We start from the raw sequence: 17,993 nt of genomic DNA on the forward strand, positions 1-17,993 counted from the left end.
TTATTCATACTATTCCATCATTCAGATTAGTATCAGCAAACACAACTAGAAAACACCAGATGATTCCAACTTCAGAGTCAGTGTTATCTGGTTTTCTCAGACATAATTCCTACCTGGAATTTAACTGGTTTCCAAATTTCTTATACATTCATGTGAAATTCTATCCTAGTCACTCTAAGTTTGCATTTTAGTCATGCGCCACTTCTTTATTTAAATGCCGTTTTCCCACTACCTGAAAACAGTAAAGAAACAGTAATATTTTTGGACTGAATATTATTTTCATTTTCTTTCAGTGTTCAAAAAGTCCTATTATTTCTTTGTAACAGATCTGAGACTTTTTTCCCTAGGGAAAATATACTCATTCCATATAAGCTAAGCTACTTCAAAGGTGTATGTTGAAATAATCATAGAAAATATACACTGAGTTATTTCCAACCATCATGAATTCTCATTCAACTATTATTTAGTGAACCCTGGCAGAACAGGTGGCTCTGTAAGGAAGTAAAAACACAGCCCCTGTTTTCCAAGAAATGACTAATCTACTTGGGGAAATAAGACCCACTTACTCTAAGAGTGAAACCACACTGTTAAACAGGATGGAACTCTAGCCAGTGTGCCCTTCTCTACGGTCACATCTTTCTCACACACCGTGGCATTTCTTGAGTGCCTTCACATGCCAGGCACTGGGGTAGGAGCTTCTGGATAGCTTTCTGAATCCCCTAACAACCCCATAAAGTATGAAAGATTTTATAAAGAATATTAGCAGAGAAACTAACCCTAAGAAGTCATTTCCCTCCCTGGATTCTTAGTTTTCATAAATCAAGAAAACAGTCACAATATTTCAAAGTTCAGTTTTTATGAGGCACTTGAGTAGTCAACATACTAGGATCACGTAAGATTGTTTTTTACACTAAGGGGTACAAAATGTTTTATCAAAGGAAATTTTGACTATCAACCAATAGAATCATTTTAGAGGGACTTAGTCAATATCTTATCCTTCTATAGAAAAAATCCTATTAGGAGACTAATTGCAAGGTCACTTTTATAAAATAAGCAATCAATAGTCATCAAAGTGCTACTAGACGAGTCTGGTTTTTATATTCTCAGACTGACCTCTGCTGGACAGTCTATTAACCTGACTTTTTTTTTTTCTCTTGAGAGAACGTAGCTAGGGAAGGAGCATTTTCCCCAAATTATATCCAATATTTAGATTTATATACTTCAATTCTCAAATACTCATCAAGCCCTCCATACTACCTTACAGCAAAATCGTGTATTGCACTTGGCTGCCAGAGGCAAACGTCCATGAGCAGAGTAGGACACTGATGGGGTTATATGAGCTACCCATTATCAATGTTTCTTTTGATATTGTGTGCTCTTAGGCAGCCAGGCTCTCTGGTGTGTATCTTAGAGATATTTAAGAGTACCTGCTGATTGGGTCCCATTTCAGGGGCCTGTCAGGTAAAACTACAGCTCCCTGAAAGTACCTCCTGGGTGCACATCTCACCACTGGAATCCACTACTTTGTGGAGGTCACGCATGCCTCTAACTAGCCAATGGAGACGAGTCTGATACGTATGGTGCAAAGTGAACTCTAATATAAAGTCCTATGTTCCCATTCATATAAAATTGCAGAAAATGAACATCAAGAATGACCCTGAAAATCATCAGTACTTTTCCATTTCCAATATTCTTTTTAAATAGAGGCATATCTCAGAGATATTGCAGGTTCAGGTCCAGAGCACTGCAGTAAAGCAAGTATCACAATAAAGTGAGTCGCTCAAATGTTTTGGTTTCCCAGAGCATACAAAAGTTCTGTTTACGCTCTCCTGTAGCCTATTAAGTGTGAGATAGCATTACGCCTAAAATAAAAAACGTACATACCTTAATTTAAAATACTTTATTGCTAAAAACCGCTAACCATCATCTGAACCTTCAGCGTGTCTTAATCTTTGCTAGTGGAAGGTCTTAAAATGCAGCATCTGAGTTATTTCCAACCATCATGAATTCTCATTCAACTATTATTTAGTGAACCCTGGCAGAGCAGGTGGCTCTGTAAGGAAGTACAATAGAGCAAAGTGTGATCAAATGGGGGCATGCCTGCAATGTCTGTTTCTAGTCATAAAAATTACAAAATTATTTGAAAATTTTGTAAAAGGAAAAAAAATGAAAAAGAAATAAAAATTACCTATAATCTCATCACCAAGTTACGTTAAAATTTTGGTTTATTTTGTTCCTGTCTTCTTCCTCCTTGTATGTGTGTGCACGCGTACAGGTGTGTCTCTTGACTTGGACCCAACCATTTTGTAGCTTCCCTTTTTCACGTAATAGTCTATGGTGATTATTTTTCGTTAATAATTGTAACACAATTTTTATTTTATGATGTTGCCAGATCGTAATGTATACAACCAAGATCTTACTATGAAACACTGGGGTTGTTCCTAAAATTAACGCTGAATGGTCTTATACATACATATGTGACCAAGTATTTTATTATTTCTTTAGAATACATTCTCTAGACAGGCTTACTAGGTCAAAGTTATAGGGTATGAACATTTTTAAGATTCCAAAACAAGCACTGCTAGAATTATTCTACAGAAATATAGCACCAGTTTCCACTTCCGCCATAGCACAGCAGTGCCCGTTTCACTTCACCCTCACACACGCTGAGAATTATAACTTAAAAAGTGCTTTGCCGCATCAATAGGTAAAAATACGGTTTTCCAGTCTAACATATTCATTACTCATGATCATAATTTTATTGGCCATTTGTATTTTTCCTGTTAATTATACATTCATGCCCTTTGCTCATTGTTGTATAGTACACTAATATTTTTATTTATAAGCGTTCTTTATATATTAAGGCTGTTGACTCTGTTGGTCTCAATGTGGTACACACAAACTAAGGTTGCTAATTCAAATATGCCCTAAAATTATTAGTTTGGGTGTGACTTTTCCTTTGGCTCAATAAGTTCTCTCCAGAAAAACAAAAAAAAAAAACAAACAAAACCCCAACTCAAAAAGTATAGAACATCCCCCACTAAATACTGGGGAGACTAAAGTACAAAGTAGTTAACAAATAAACTATGAAGTAGAAATAGCCTGTGTACTCTGACTTACTGAACATGCCTCTACATTACAAAATTCTTGGAGCTTTTTTCTTCAGATGTTTTTAAAAGATATGTCACTTTAAGAATGTATGTATCAAAAGGATACTGATGTTAACTTGGTGGTTAGGCAGTTACAACGCTATTATTTAACAAAACCCTTTCTTTTTCATCTGTGAATGGTTATCTCTGTGGCTGGATACTAGTAACTTGTTCTGTGTTTAATCAATTACTTTACTATATAATGTCATTTAGAAATGTTTTTTTTTTCTTTGCGCAACAATTTTAACATAGTTATTTTGCCGTGGAAAATAAAATTCCATCTTACAGGAAAGAGAAAACTCCTCAAGGTCACTGATTGGCACCTTTATTTACATATTAGAACGAGTCAGCCACTGAAAATCCTAGAAAAAGAAAAGACAACATTCAGTCAAAAGAAATATTATCTTAAACTATATCCTCACTGTTTTGCTTACTCTAAAATCTACAAATCCAATTTTAACCATGTTTACCACAATGGTGGTAAATAAGGTTTGTCTTTGGTCTAGTGCTTTTCCCAAAAAGGAGGTAAAAACCCATAGTGAACCTTTTTGTCTTGTCCTATGAAACGACCTAAAATGACTTTCTGGGTCCTCTCCCATTAATAGAGTCTGAAAGAAACAGAAGTACATTCAAAAGAAGACAGGTGATAAAGATGTCCCGAAGAAGGGCAGAGCTCCCAGGTCTAAAAACCTGGGTGGGAAGGGCAGTGCACAGAAGTCTCTCCTAGGACTAACGCCGTCCTACTCATGTGGCTCTGCCATAGGTGACTGCAGAGATTAGGTCTTCCCGATTATTACAACAGGAAGCAGCCAGCCTTCAGTGTGAATCAATAACAAATAGTAGATGGACAAGACAACTGATGAAAATTAACAGCTTGGAAACTATGTGCAGAATTCTACTGGAATGGGGATAAGTAATGTCAAAGAGGTAGACGTAAGAAATATAAAAATAATCCTCATGGAATTATAAAGGAAGAGATAAGACCTTGTATTTCTGCAGGAACACTCCTAAATTCATAGAGAACATAGAGAATAAATCATTAGATGCAGATCATTAGAAGGGTGAATTCACTAGCAGAGAGAAGACAATTCATTAGGGCTTTCCTATGACTAACACAGTTCTCAATACTATCTATTTTGTGTATGTGTGTTTGGAATACAGTAGTCTACCCTTATCCAAGAGGAATACATTCCAAGACCCCCAGTGGATGCCTGAAACTGTGGATCCTACCGAACCCTATCTATACTAAGTTTTTCTTATTCATACATACCTATGATAAAGTTTAATTTATAGATTAGGCACAGTAAGAGATTAACACTAACTACAAATAAAATAGAACAATGATAACAATACACTATAATAAAAGTTATGGGAATGGCTTTGGGGCATTATTAAGTAAAATAAGAGCTACTTGAAGGCCTGTGATACTGCAGACAGCCACTCTGATAACCAAGTCAGCTACTAAGTGATTAATGGACAGGTAGCTTATATATCATGGATACTCTAGACAAAGAGATGATTCATGTCCCATGCAGGATATAGTGGGACAGAACAAGATTTCATCATGCTACTCATATATAATTTACAACTTCTGAATTGTTCGTTTCTGAAATTTTCCATTTAATATTTTCAGATTGCAGTTAACCGAGGGTAACTGAAACTATGAAAAGCAAAACTGTGGATAAGGGTGGATTACTGTACTAACTGTTGTTTTGCTAGTTCCTTGAAGTGTAAAGTAAGGTTATTTGCGATTTTTCTTGTTTTCTGAGTAGGTATCTATTGCTATAAACTTCCCTCTTAACTACTTTTTCTGCATCCCATGAGCTTTGGTATGTTGTGTTCCATTTTCATTTGTCTCAAGGTATTCTTTTATTTCTCTTTTGACTTCTTCCCTGAGCAGTTGGTTGTTTGGTAGCATGTTGTTTACTCTCTACATATTTGTGAATTTTCTTCTTGTAATTAATTTGTAGTTTCACACCATTGTGGTTGGAAAAGATGCTTAGTACGATTTCAATCTTCTTAAATTTATGAAGACTTGTTCTGTGACTTAAAATATGATCTATCCTGGAGAATGTTCCATGTGCACTGCAAAGAATGTGTATTTTGTTGCTTTTGGACAAAATGTTCTACATACATCTGTTAAGTCCATTTGGTCTAACGTGTCACTTAAGGCTAATGTTTCCTTATTGATTTTCGGATGATCTATCATTGATGTAAATGGGGTGTTAAAGTTCCCTGTGATTACTGTAATGCTGTCTATTTCTCCCTAAAGTTTGTTAATATTTGCTTTATATATTTAGGTGTTCCTATGTTCGATACCTAAATATTTACAAATATTCTATCCTATTGTTGGATTGATCTTATTATCGTTATGTAATGCCCTTTTTTGTCTTTATTACAATCTTTGTTTTAACATCTATTTTGTCTGATGTAAGTATAAATACCCCAGTTTTCTTTTGGTTTACATTTGCACGGAATATCTTTTTCTATCTCTTCACTTTCTGTATGTGTGTGTCTTTACATGTCAAGTGAGTCTCTTGTAGGAAGCGTAATGATGTGTCCTCTTTTTTGATCCCTTCAGTAACCCTACGTCTTTTGATTGGAGAATTTAGTGCACTTAACATTTAAAGTAATTATTGATAGGTATGTACTTTTTGTTGCTTTGCTAATTGTTTTCTGGCTGTTTTATATTTCCAATCTGTTCCTTTTGCAAAGTGTGAGAATTTGCTTACTGCCTTGTTTAAAAAAAAAAAATCTCACAGCAGATATGTGTATAAAGAACCATGACGAAACTAACTGAAAAAATTACCCGCTCTGAAAACAATGGCTGATACACAATTTGAAAGTATGGAGGACACGTATATAAGAGAGCAAGTGGCAGGACCAGGATCAGAGAACAAAATTAAGAATGAAAAGCAACTTAACCTGGGAAGAAAGAAGATCGTTTATTTTGTCATTATAATCTACACTATAGTTTTACTTTAGAGGCCAAAGTAACTAATTTTGAACGGAATTGCACAAGTCGTCCTATTGTAGTTTCTCTCTCACTGTGCTTCCTTCACTGTCTTCTAGCATCTTTGGCTTTCTTTCAGTTCCTCAGACTTGCCATACTGCCCCCTGCCAGAGCCTTTGCACATCTCTTCCCCTACTGCTTTGCTGAGTTTGTCCCTACTTAACCTTTGGGTCTTAGTTTAGGCATTATTTCCTCTGAGACGCCACCCCTGTGACCCCAATATAAAAGAGAGTCCTTTGCTGTATATACATTCAGAACTAGATTCCTTTCCTTCAGCACAACTGCCTCACTCTGTCATAATGCATCCAGTTGTGAGGTCACTGGGCTGTCCTCCCCTACTGTACTGTTAGCTCCGTGGGGGGGTGAAGCTGACCCTGGTTTTGCTCACCATGCTATTCTTAGCACCTGACACATCATACCTAACACATATCTCAACAAATATTTATTGAACAAATGAAAGTGCCAAACTCAGAAATGGTTTAGAAAGAACTCTCTGAACAACCCTGAGTTCTATTTGGTAGATACTTTTGGGGGTGAGAGGGGAGGTGCATTCATGCTTCTTGCTTAGCAATCGCGTTTACCTGGGCCTTCCGCGTGGCTTGTGTCTCAATCATGATGTTGATAAGAGAGGGTTTAGTTGTGTCTGCCAAGCTTTGCTTCAGGGATTCTTGAAGTTCTTCTGGTGTTTGTACAAAATACCCTTTGCCTCCAAATGCAGTCATAATCTGCTCATAATGTAAGTTTGGCAGAAAACACGATGGAGGGGCCCTGAAAAAGGAGGTCATAAGTAAATAAGAAAAAAAAGTCATCCTCTGACATAATGGGAAAAATTTAAGATAAACCGAAAGGCATACTTTTATATCCAATACTTAAACTGAGATGCCAGTAGACTAAACTGTCCATATACAGCAAAGTCCAATATAAATTTTTGTGATGATAGATAAGTTTTATATCTGTGCTATCCAATGTAATAGCCACTAGTCACCTGTTGCTGTTGAAACACGACTAGTTAAAATAAGGAAATCAATTGGTTTCACTATTGTGTTTTAAAAATTTTATCAGAGTATAGCAGGCATGTATTAGTTTCATGTATAAAACACAATGATTTGACATTTATGTACCTTATGATGTGATCACCATGATATATCTGTTAACCATCTGTCATTGTGCAAAGTTATTACACTATTACTGATAAAATTCCCTGTGCTATACATTACATCCTAATGTATGTAAATAATAAATATATATAATACATATAATATATATTATTAAAATAAATTATAAAAGGAATGGTTAATGAAAAACAGCAAAAAAAAACAAAACAAAAAATGAAGTCACTGAGGCATACCCACACCCTGCTCCACCCCCAGGCTGACTCACAAATTCACATCTCTCTCACACCACACAGCCAGTTACAACACCATCTCAGTCTGGCTGTGCCATCAGATGATCAAGATTTAGATAAGTAGTAAAAGGAAGGAAGACCTCTAGATATAAACATGTATTCCTACATGGTGTAATAGGAATAGCAGGACTGGGAGCATTTTCCAATAAGCTCTTTCATTAACAAGGCTTAGCAAACTCATTCGTCTGAGTCTTCAGTGGCTCCCGGATCATAAACTATTTACTGAAGTGCCCAATCATGGATGGTTGTGCAAAGAGGAATCATACAGACAAGATTCCTGCCCTTTAGAGGGGCTGACAACATAAATAAGCAATACTCACATCATGGAAGCACATCTCAATACAGCTGACTTTTTAAAGAGATTTAAATAGATGAGAGAAAGGAAATACACATTATTCTGGGTTACTTACACTACAGTAGTATCTCCAACATTTAACATTTCGTTCCAAGTATCTGCATCAAGACCTTGGTAAATTCCATTATTATTCACCACCAAAAGTACAATTGGCAAGTTGTACCTAAAATTGACAGCAAAATATAAAGGAAATCATTCTTTGTTCTAAAGCAATTTATTTTCTTTGGGCTGAAATTTTAACTTAAAAATGGATGGCTTTCTCTAAACTTTTTTTGTAATATTAGGGTAAGACTAAAAACTAAGCATTTGTTATCCTAATAAAAGAATATCAAATCATTCACAGAAATACCATGGACTAGTAGGAAGAATACAAGATTAGGGGTTTGTACACCAGGTTCTCCTACTACTATACAGCTATGAACCTTGGGCAAATTACTGAGTCTCGGTTTTCAAAGGTTCCGGTATTAATAAGAATGACACCTTCCATACTTAATACTCTCTGAAGCCCCACTTCGACACGGTGCCTCGAAGTACTTTTAGAAATGTATCTATTTACTGAATTCCTCATAGACAACCAGCACTTTCTAGATGCTGTGGGATGTATACAAGCGACTAGCAAACATTCTCCCCTCCCAAATCATTTCCCTCATAATTAGAAAAGCATTACCTGCTGTAATAATTGGAGAAAGAGAGAGTATTTAACAATGTGCTAAACAGTATGGGTATGGTAAAGACCAAAAAAAGGCTGATCAAACTTTACTAAAGACTGACAAAAGAACATGGGCTTTATTTTCTACAGACATAATTTCTGAGATGAGTTGTAAAAACAAAAACTAAACTGCATACTGTTATGTAACTGGATTGTGGCAACTATTTGCTCTCCATGCTCAAAGGGAAAGGCTTCACTCTCTTGAAGGTTGCCTTCCCCCTAAATGACCTTTTATGTGTATATTACTTGGTTGTCAACACAGACACTCTTAACCGGCACATACTTTCCCTCCGATCTGGTAAGTTTTATATACTAAAGCTTTGAAAGCCCCGAAATATGATTTCCAAAAGCCCTAATAAGAGCCCTGGCTAAGAACAGAATGCTTTCCTAATTTAAATAATCAGGGAGAAAAAAAACCCATACTTCTATAGTAAGAGCTACAACTTACTGAGTTTTCCCATGAATCCACACAACTATAAACATAATCTGAATAGCTCACTTCACAGAGCGGTCACCTCGAGCTTTACCTAGATGATCTATCTCATTTGTTCTTCACGATCATCTTCTAAGGTAGAAACTACTATTATTCCTCCTCCTATTCCAGAGGAGACTGAAGCTTAGTTAAATTGCTTAACCCAAGTCACTTGGCTTTGTGGTCAAGTCAGTATTTAAATTCAAGCCATCTGACCCACAGGCCGTCTTTTAACCACAAGCTCTGCTGGCTCCCTGCAGAAAACAAGCTTTTCTCAGACAGAACTTTTTTTTCAACGACCTTAAAACCACACCCAATAGTTGTACAGGTTTTTGGCACGCAGTAAAGAAATCATGAACACACTGTCTTGGATGAGAAAGACCCCCAGCGTTATTTATACTAATATTCTCAGGACACAGCCCAGTGCTGTCACCTGGCACATGATTAACATTTGGTAAGCGTTTCTTAGGCAGGTGAGGCTTGTGTATAATTTTCCATATCTTGGAGAAAGAAATACTCTGAGTCAGGGTGCCGTATTACCTGCAGATGGTTTCCACTTCCATGCCAGAAAACCCAAATGCGCTGTCTCCTTCCACACAGATGACCCGCTGTCCTAGGTGTCTATCTTTAACCACTATTGCAGCAGCAATGGCAAATCCTAAACCAACTCCCATTGTTCCAAAAGTACCAGCATCAAGCCTATTGGGGGAATAAAGCTAAAATGAAACCCTCTGGGGCATGTCACAGGTGGTAGAGTTGGCAGAAATCTAGATGTATTCACATGGTTCATAAAAAAATAAAGAACAGTAAAAACATTCTCTTTCTTTTAATAAAGTTTTAGTCTGTGAAGAACTAATCTGTCAAAGATCAGCAGAATAAGAAGAAAAAGTCACTTGTGATTGCTTGAAAGACTGAGAATATATTCTTAGAGCACTGAGTATACAAATTATCACATGATGTCGAGGACCTACGAAGCATAAAAACTCTACAAAACCTCACTTAAGAATACTCTCATGACCTATACACTGTTCAGACTTTATACACTGAACTCATATAATTCTCAAATACTTTATTAATTTGCACTATTGTTTCAAATTTAACACATAATTCATCATAATTTCTTTTTTGGAAGACTTACCTGTGACGAGGAAGGTAGTTTTCAAGCACAGTGCGTCCAATATCCATAGTATTTGCTCCTTCACTCACCACAATACAGTCTCTGGGTAGTTGTTCTTGAACACAGAAGAATACTGTGTAATAATTCATAAGCGGGGATTTTTTGGAAGCTAATTCCTAAAATATTAGAGAGAAAAATAATCAAATTAGATTGAAATATAATAAAAATAAACACTGCCAATAAGCTACTATCAAACTTATTTGGAAACAGGTAACAACTAAAAACTATGAGGTTCCCAAATGACCACCAATCACTACTCTGAGAAGCTAACTAATCTATGAACAGTCCTGGGGGACATGCTAAGAAAAATGGGTCCCACACTCCCAATTTGGGACACAATCAAATAAGCCAGGGAATATCCCTCTTCCTGAAGATCCATATTAACATGTTAAAGACTGAGAAGTCCTATAGTAAAAACGGCTGGAAACACTGTTAAACAGAACTAAACAGTCCTATTTGAGCACTTTTAGGGGAAACACTGCCTTAGAAAAAGTGAACATTTTATTCTAGGATATTTTCATCTGAAGTATGGCTCTAAGTTTAAATAAAAATGAAGTCAGAATTACAGTGGAAAGTTAAAGAGATTTGCTTCAGCCACTATTCTAGAGTCTGAACTGAAGAAAGCCACGTGGGGCTGTCCCAGCATCGCTTCACCTGTCCTACTTCGGCCCATCAGAGATTACACCCCAGACGGATGAGCAGCCCTCCTATACTCTTGCACCAGAGACGAGAGGCAACTTCCTTCCATCTTAAACTAAGGCGATTCCTAGAGAAAAGAAGGAATTAATCATACCCCTAAGGAAATAGAAGTGAGACTGGCTCTTGCTAAGAGAAACAGTCACTGATTAAAATTCCAAGGAAAGACAGACTCGTGTATAATTAATTCTGCTTGTTTTGAAAATGGGAATTTATTCCAAGATGGCTGCTATATTAGGGAACGATATGAGCATAACTCGAATTTCATATTTGCTCATGCATCATTCCATCCATGAGAAATACATGAACACAGAAGACTACACTCAGCTGAACCAAAATGCATAGAAACACATAAAACAAGGTCAGGAATGACCTTTCTCACATTCAGAGAGAAAACACTATCGATATACAAAGACTTTAAACAGAAAACGCCAAATCTTGCAGCAGTGGCTCATTTTAATGCTAGTAGTGGATGGTTTGGTGGTCTTATACATTACTACAATTTCTAAAGCCTTCAGGTATCAGGCAAAGCCACAAGTAAGATGAGGAAGTCATAAAAGAATTTTCAGTAAAAACAAATTGAATTAAGAAAGCTATAAATGTTCTCACCAAAAAAAAAAGGAGAGAGAGAGAGAGAAATGTGAACTAGATAGGGCAACTACCTTTACAATGTATGTGTTTATCAAACCACCATGATGTACCTTTAAATATCTTTCAATTTTATATGTCAAACATACCTCAATAAAGCTAAAATTTTTTTTAAAGAAAAAAGGCTATACATTAGATCAAAATTTCAATTTTGATGAAGCATCTATCTATTACAAATAAATGCCTTGAAGGACTTATCTTAAAGGTAGAAAAATATGCCCCAACATACCCCAGGACTTAAGGCTCCAAAAGACCATAACTGTATTTTGGTGCCAAGGTCAAACTGAAGATAGTATGTCACATCCATCAACATACGCTCTTACAACTTTCTGTCCAATGTCAGATTGCCCTCCTTCTACCACAGTAACTTCCAAACTGTACCCCTTCCAATGCCCACTTCCACAGGAAACTTCAAGCCTCTTTCAAGGTAAAGTGTCATGTGTACAGAACTGCGTAAGACTTTGCCACCATTTTTGTTAGTCTCCTACCTTAATGTTTCACAAAGTTGTTGACAGCTTTCCCCCCTAAATCTTTTTCCCCATGAGCCCAGTGGGTTTTACTGCATGATTTTGCATGGCGTGATTTCTAAGAATGCATATGCCATGTCATAACAGAACTGAACCGTGAACCTGAAGCGTTCTTGAGTTTCAGTGGGTCCCATATTACCTTGGATGCAGCTTCATTGCTCTTCATCTTTTCTCTCAGAGTTTTCCACCACTGGCTCTCTGGAGGATACTGCCACGGTGTTTTATCAAATTGTTCTAAAAGCTAAAAAACCACAAACATTTTCTTTCCTTCTTGAAAATAAACAAATCGTATTAACATAAAAATCTCTCCTTAAAGACACACATTATCCTGTCCTTCACATCACTCACACTCTTTGTTTTTCCTCTAGGCAGCAAACAACTGATAGAAGATAAATAGGTAACAGGGCAAGTTTTTGTTTGGGTCAGTGCGGACTTCGGCCAGATCCTGGGATTCCCAAAGGCAGAGCAAAGTACTCCCTACTCCTCACCTCACTGGCTGAGGCTCTTAAGCCCTTCTCCGTCTTTGACACTAAAAGGAAAACTACCCCCTCCATAGAACCCTTACAGGAAGGCGAACAGCCCCAAACACCAAGGGACTTCCAACATACAGATCAAATGTTTCAGAGTGTTTTAATGTGACTGGAGATTGCATCCTAATGTTGTATAATCATGATAACAATACCAATCTGTATGCAAAATCAAGTGATAAATGTGCCTATATTTTATCTCTTGTCACAGTGAAATATATAAATTATGTACAATTATAAGAATCTCAATAAATCACTGATTACAGTTCTGAAGAGTAAAAATCTCTCTAATACCTGAAGAAATCCTAAATTAGATTTTTTCCAGTACATAAAGCCACTCCTTGGTTGTAAGTTCAGTGCCTCTGGAAGCTATATTATAATTTTTCAGATAGCTGAATCCTACTTAATAAATCACTGTTTGCCTACTGAATGCCTTTAAATTTTCAATTGCCTTCCAAAAATGTTTAACTTACATAAAAATGATCTATATACAAGAAGTTAGATTTACCAAGTTCCAAAGTTATATTTAAGAATAGCCTAAGTTTTGTTTAAAATAGATGTTATCAGACCTGTCACCAAGTGAATCACGATTGAAACATTTTAAAGAACTATTCTCTAAAGACCAATCCACATAAATTAAAACCCAGGCAAAAGCTCTTACCTGTTTCGTGACAGCATTTATGTCTCCTAGCAAAGTCACAGAAGGTCTCACATTATTCCCCAATTCTTCTGCACAGATATCGATCTAAAAAAGAGACAAGACTGAAGAGCAAGCCATGTTTATTCTTAAATTCTTTAATTCAATTAAAGTTGAATAAATAAACTATGTGCATATAACATGATAAATATTTGATATTTAAGAAGTTCCTTAATAAAAGTAAAAATCCATGGAATTATGAGTAATACAGCTAGTACAAAAACGTCATCATTCTCCCCCATTTTAAAATCTATTCTGTAAAATTTTGGTAGTGTTCCATTATACCCAAAGGAACCCATCTGACTTGATCGATTATATTTTTGAATCTAACCAATAATAAGGTTCTATTTAATTACCCTGGAATTCCTATTTAGAGCAGAATTTTTCAAATTTGAGCATATATCAGAATCATCCAGTAGGCTTGTTAAAACTGTAGACTGCAAGAGTCCACCTCAGAGTTTCTGATCTCAACAGGTCTGGGGTAGGGCCCCAAAATATCCATGTCTTAACAAGTTTCCCAGGCAGTGCTGATGCTGCTAGTCCAGGAACCATATTTGAGAACCACTCCTAGGGCATGTCATGATTACTTCCCCTGTACTCAAAAGCTCCATTTCTGGATGGACATGGGCAAGTGAAAAGGGCATCTGTTAAGAGGAGTAATTTAGCCACCTCAAAGTGGCTGCACTTTATTTTGGAACCAAGAGGGACAAAGAAGTGGCAGCGTCTTCCAGGTACAACCCAGGTCATGCTTGTTTTTGGTTTTAGCTCTGAATGTCCCCAGGGGAAAGGAATTATTAGAGGTTAACTCCTTAAATAAAAACATAAATAAGAGAAAACAGCAATTGTACCTAGATCATCAAATACCATACAAAGTCTGTGTAGGTCAAACAGGTTTCCGTGCCACTATGTAGGCAGGACTTTCCACACCAGTGAAGAAACTGGCTCATAAAGAGGATCATAACGATACAAGAGCCCTCAAAAGGAAGTCGGAGAATATCCCAAACACCGTTTAGTGACACAGGTAAAAGCAGCATTGTTTAGAGATTTCCAACCAAAGGGTGTTTAAAAGTTTTGGCATATAAAAGAACAACTCAATCCCTAACAATGCTCAATGCTTTGTTTTCAGCTACCATCCTACCTAAACCTCTTTTGTCTACTTTTCAATATACTTAAACTATAAAGAAGAGGCAAATTATGCTTTTCAAACTATTTAAAACTTGATTTTGAAAGGTTTTCTGATTAGCGGCACATTATGTTTCACAGGCTTGAAAAGGCAGCTTACTTTGGTACCTGTAATTATGTTAGACAATTTATAAAATTCTACTTTTGTAAAAAGATAATGATTCGCTATAAAAGCCAAGGAGAAAGCAGAGCTGGTAATGGCTGAGAGGGAGAACAATAAACTATAGATAGCTCTGATTTAAAAGCTCTCTCTTCTCTAGGTACCTGGATAAACTTCACATCTGGCCGATACCTCGGAGGGAGTCCAAAATGCAAAATCCAATTTAATCTTGCACCAAATAACACGATTACATCAGCAAATTGCAAAGCCCTGTTAAAAAGAAAAATAGGATGTAACACAAAAAATATATCTATATTTTTAATTTGGATTATTCTAAAATTAATTTCTAAAGTATTTGGAAAAGTCTAAATAATTTGGAACTTCATTACATTAATCTTCAGAATCAGATGAATTTGATGGTAGGTAAATCTGATCTTTCAAACTAAAATAATTTATGATGCCATTTTATTTAAATAGTAATATAAAAGATGAAATAAGTAGAAAAATATTACCATAGGACTACATCTACACTGTTTCATTTATTACTTTATTATCATTAGAAAAATTACTACAAGTCCACCATAGATAATCTGGAAAAAGCAGAAAAAGTATAAAGAAAAAACCAAAAGCACCCAATAGTACTATCAACTTATAAACTATTATTAATATCCTGGCATATTTTCATCTAGTCTTTTTTTCTATGCTAGTATATTTTTACACAGTTGAACTCATACAATACTGCCTCATGCACTTGTGCTTATCATACATGTTTTCCTTTGTCATTAAGTTCTTTTTCAATACAATTAAAGGCTATGCATTTGGCTGAATGCACACATTAAATTTATTTAACCTTTTCTCAATTGCTGGATTTTTTTGCTATTAACAGTATTGGATTGCACATGTTTATGCTTGAATCTTAATACACACTTCATATTGATTTCTACAAGCAGATATTTTTAAGAGGACTGATTCCTATTTCTGAATTGCTTTAAAAAAATACTACACCCAGTATATTTCTAATAGTTTTCTTTTATAGATCTTAATATTTTTGTCATAACTTCTAATTTTTTAATGATTTTTATTTTGATATCCATACTGATATTAACACAGATGCTCTTGCTTTCTTTTTGTGTACCTCACACATCTTTGCTAGTTTTTAAGCTGTATCATTTTGTTTCAGATGTGACTTTTATAGTGCGTGTTAACTGTCATTAGTGACTCAATCTAAATGTCTCTGCCTTTTTTTCAGGAGAATTTATTATCATAATTGCTGTGGGTTGTTTTTTATTTCCCCCCTCACTTTTCTGCTTCTTAGCTGTTTCTTTTTTTCCTATCTTTTGTCATAGAGGATCTGTTTTTTCGGTTTTGTCTTCTTCAATAGTGTACCCTATTCTTCACAGACATTCAGTTATCATTTCAAGTATATACTCAAAAAAGCTATCTTCGTATACTGTATTGGTCCTGTGGGACCCAATTTAACAGATAAAACAATGATAGTTTTTAACAGATAAAAACTATCTGTTAAAAACTATCATCGGAAGGATAGATTTGCTTGTAGATACCCTAAAATCCTTGAAATTATTGATTCAATTATTGCCTCTTGCAATCTTTTTTATACTATTAATGTCATTAATATTATCTCTTAAAATTCAGCTGGAACAAAGATAAACGTCAGCTCGACCCATGTTATATATTTTTTAGAAAGTGTAAGAATTAAATTGGTTTCTGTACAATATATACTAATATAAAAAAAAAGGTGTAATCTATTCAGATAGCATTAAATGAGCAACAAAGATTGCATAGCAAACATTACATTTTAAAAACCCTCAAAATTAATTTTATGTGTGCATGACAATATGAAAGATACCAAATGCATAACGCTGGTAAACAGTGGAGAGGGAGTGACTGGAATCAGGAAAGATATCCTGGGGACTATAGTGAATTTTTGTTTCCTAAAAAAAACACAAAAACCCTGAAGCAATGACATATTACTTAATATTATGTTACAGATGATAAAACTGAGTGGTAGTTACATAAATGTTCATTAAATTATTCTCTCTTATTTGTATATTGAGAATATTTCATAATAAATTTCAAGAAATTAAAAGAAAAAAATACATGGTTCGTCAAAAAGTGTGTTTTAAAAACTGAAAAAGAGGACATGTCCAGTGCCAGCCATGATTGGGTAAGCCCACTACAGCCTAGCTCGCCACTGAAATAGAAAAAAAAACAACTACCTGCGAATTCAGAAAAGTAAACAACAGTGGGTGGTTTGGAAGGGAAGTCGAAGAAGTGACCCGCTCAGGGGATGAGTTTCCAAGGTTTTGTCCCCTCATCTATCTCCTCTCCTGGCTTTGACTCGGGGCAGCCCTACCTGCAGAACTGGAGGCCAGCAAATACCTTGAGAGAAACCCTGTCTTTTTGGCCAAAGATTCAGGAAAATGGACTCCGGCAAGCAAGAGAGCACAACGGAAAAGCTCGGGATTGTCTTTTTCTCTTCCTCTCTCTCCCAGCAGTGCTCCGAGGGCAGCCCTGTTACACAGCAGCATTGCAGTAACTCTCAAACAGATGAAATTCCAAGAAAAACATTTTTTCCAACAAGAAGAACTGAGCAAAGGGTCCCCTGTTGTCTGAAGAGTATGGGGGCAAACCACTTATTTTTTATCTTTCCTTTTTTACTGCCACCTTACCTCAAAGGCAGCCCCTGTTGTGCAGTATAATAAAGCAGCAGCAGGGGCCAGGAAAAGGGACTCTTGGAAATCAGAAGGGGAATGGGAGCTATATTTTAAAGGGAAAAGAAATCCCTAACTCTAGATATGAACCAGCACATGTCTGAGGCTATCCCTTGGTTGGGCATATGTGGACAGACCAGAATTGTATAGCAAAGGCTTTGAAACCGATGTGGTCCTGGAACGTCTGCTCACAGGAAGACAGAACTTGCAATCTGAACCTAAACAGGCTAACTGCTTGCTAAAACAAACAAACAAAATAAACATTCCACAGGGTATGTCAATACGACCCGGTATTTCACAACATAGTATTCAACATTCCAGGATACGATCCAAAATTACTCAATACACAAAGAACCAGAAAAATGTGACCAATTCTCAAAAGAAAAGATAATGAATAGATGCTAATTCTACGATGACCCAGGTGTTAGAATTACTAAAAAAGACTTTAAAGCAGCCATTATAACTATGTTCCATAAGATAAACAAAAATACTCTGGAAATAAATGGGAAGATAGAAGTTCTCAGTAGAGAAACAAAATATAAGAAACAAAAGGATTAAAAAGAATTGAACAGGTATTCAGGGACCTATGGGATAATGTTTGTGT

General features: G+C 36.0%; 1 protein-coding gene across 3 annotated transcripts in view; it reads right to left on the bottom strand.

The window, feature by feature from the left end:
* Positions 1–2,355: 2,355 nt before the first annotated feature.
* Positions 2,356–17,993, bottom strand: part of HACL1 (2-hydroxyacyl-CoA lyase 1) — a 30,286-nt gene continuing 14,648 nt past the window's right edge. For all 3 annotated transcript variants that reach the window (XM_025043647.1, XM_006907294.3, XM_025043648.1), the window contains 8 exons: positions 14,822–14,927; positions 13,340–13,423; positions 12,291–12,392; positions 10,242–10,396; positions 9,644–9,802; positions 7,978–8,085; positions 6,744–6,930; positions 2,356–3,511 (listed from right to left, as the gene is read on the bottom strand). In XM_025043647.1, the coding sequence (XP_024899415.1) occupies positions 3,479–3,511; positions 6,744–6,930; positions 7,978–8,085; positions 9,644–9,802; positions 10,242–10,396; positions 12,291–12,392; positions 13,340–13,423; positions 14,822–14,927 (934 nt within the window). In that variant the 3' untranslated portion in view covers positions 2,356–3,478. The remainder of the gene's footprint in view (positions 3,512–6,743; positions 6,931–7,977; positions 8,086–9,643; positions 9,803–10,241; positions 10,397–12,290; positions 12,393–13,339; positions 13,424–14,821; positions 14,928–17,993) is intronic.

Source organism: Pteropus alecto, unplaced genomic scaffold, assembly GCF_000325575.1.
Source record: "Pteropus alecto unplaced genomic scaffold, ASM32557v1 scaffold92, whole genome shotgun sequence".
NCBI lineage: Eukaryota > Metazoa > Chordata > Mammalia > Chiroptera > Pteropodidae > Pteropus > Pteropus alecto.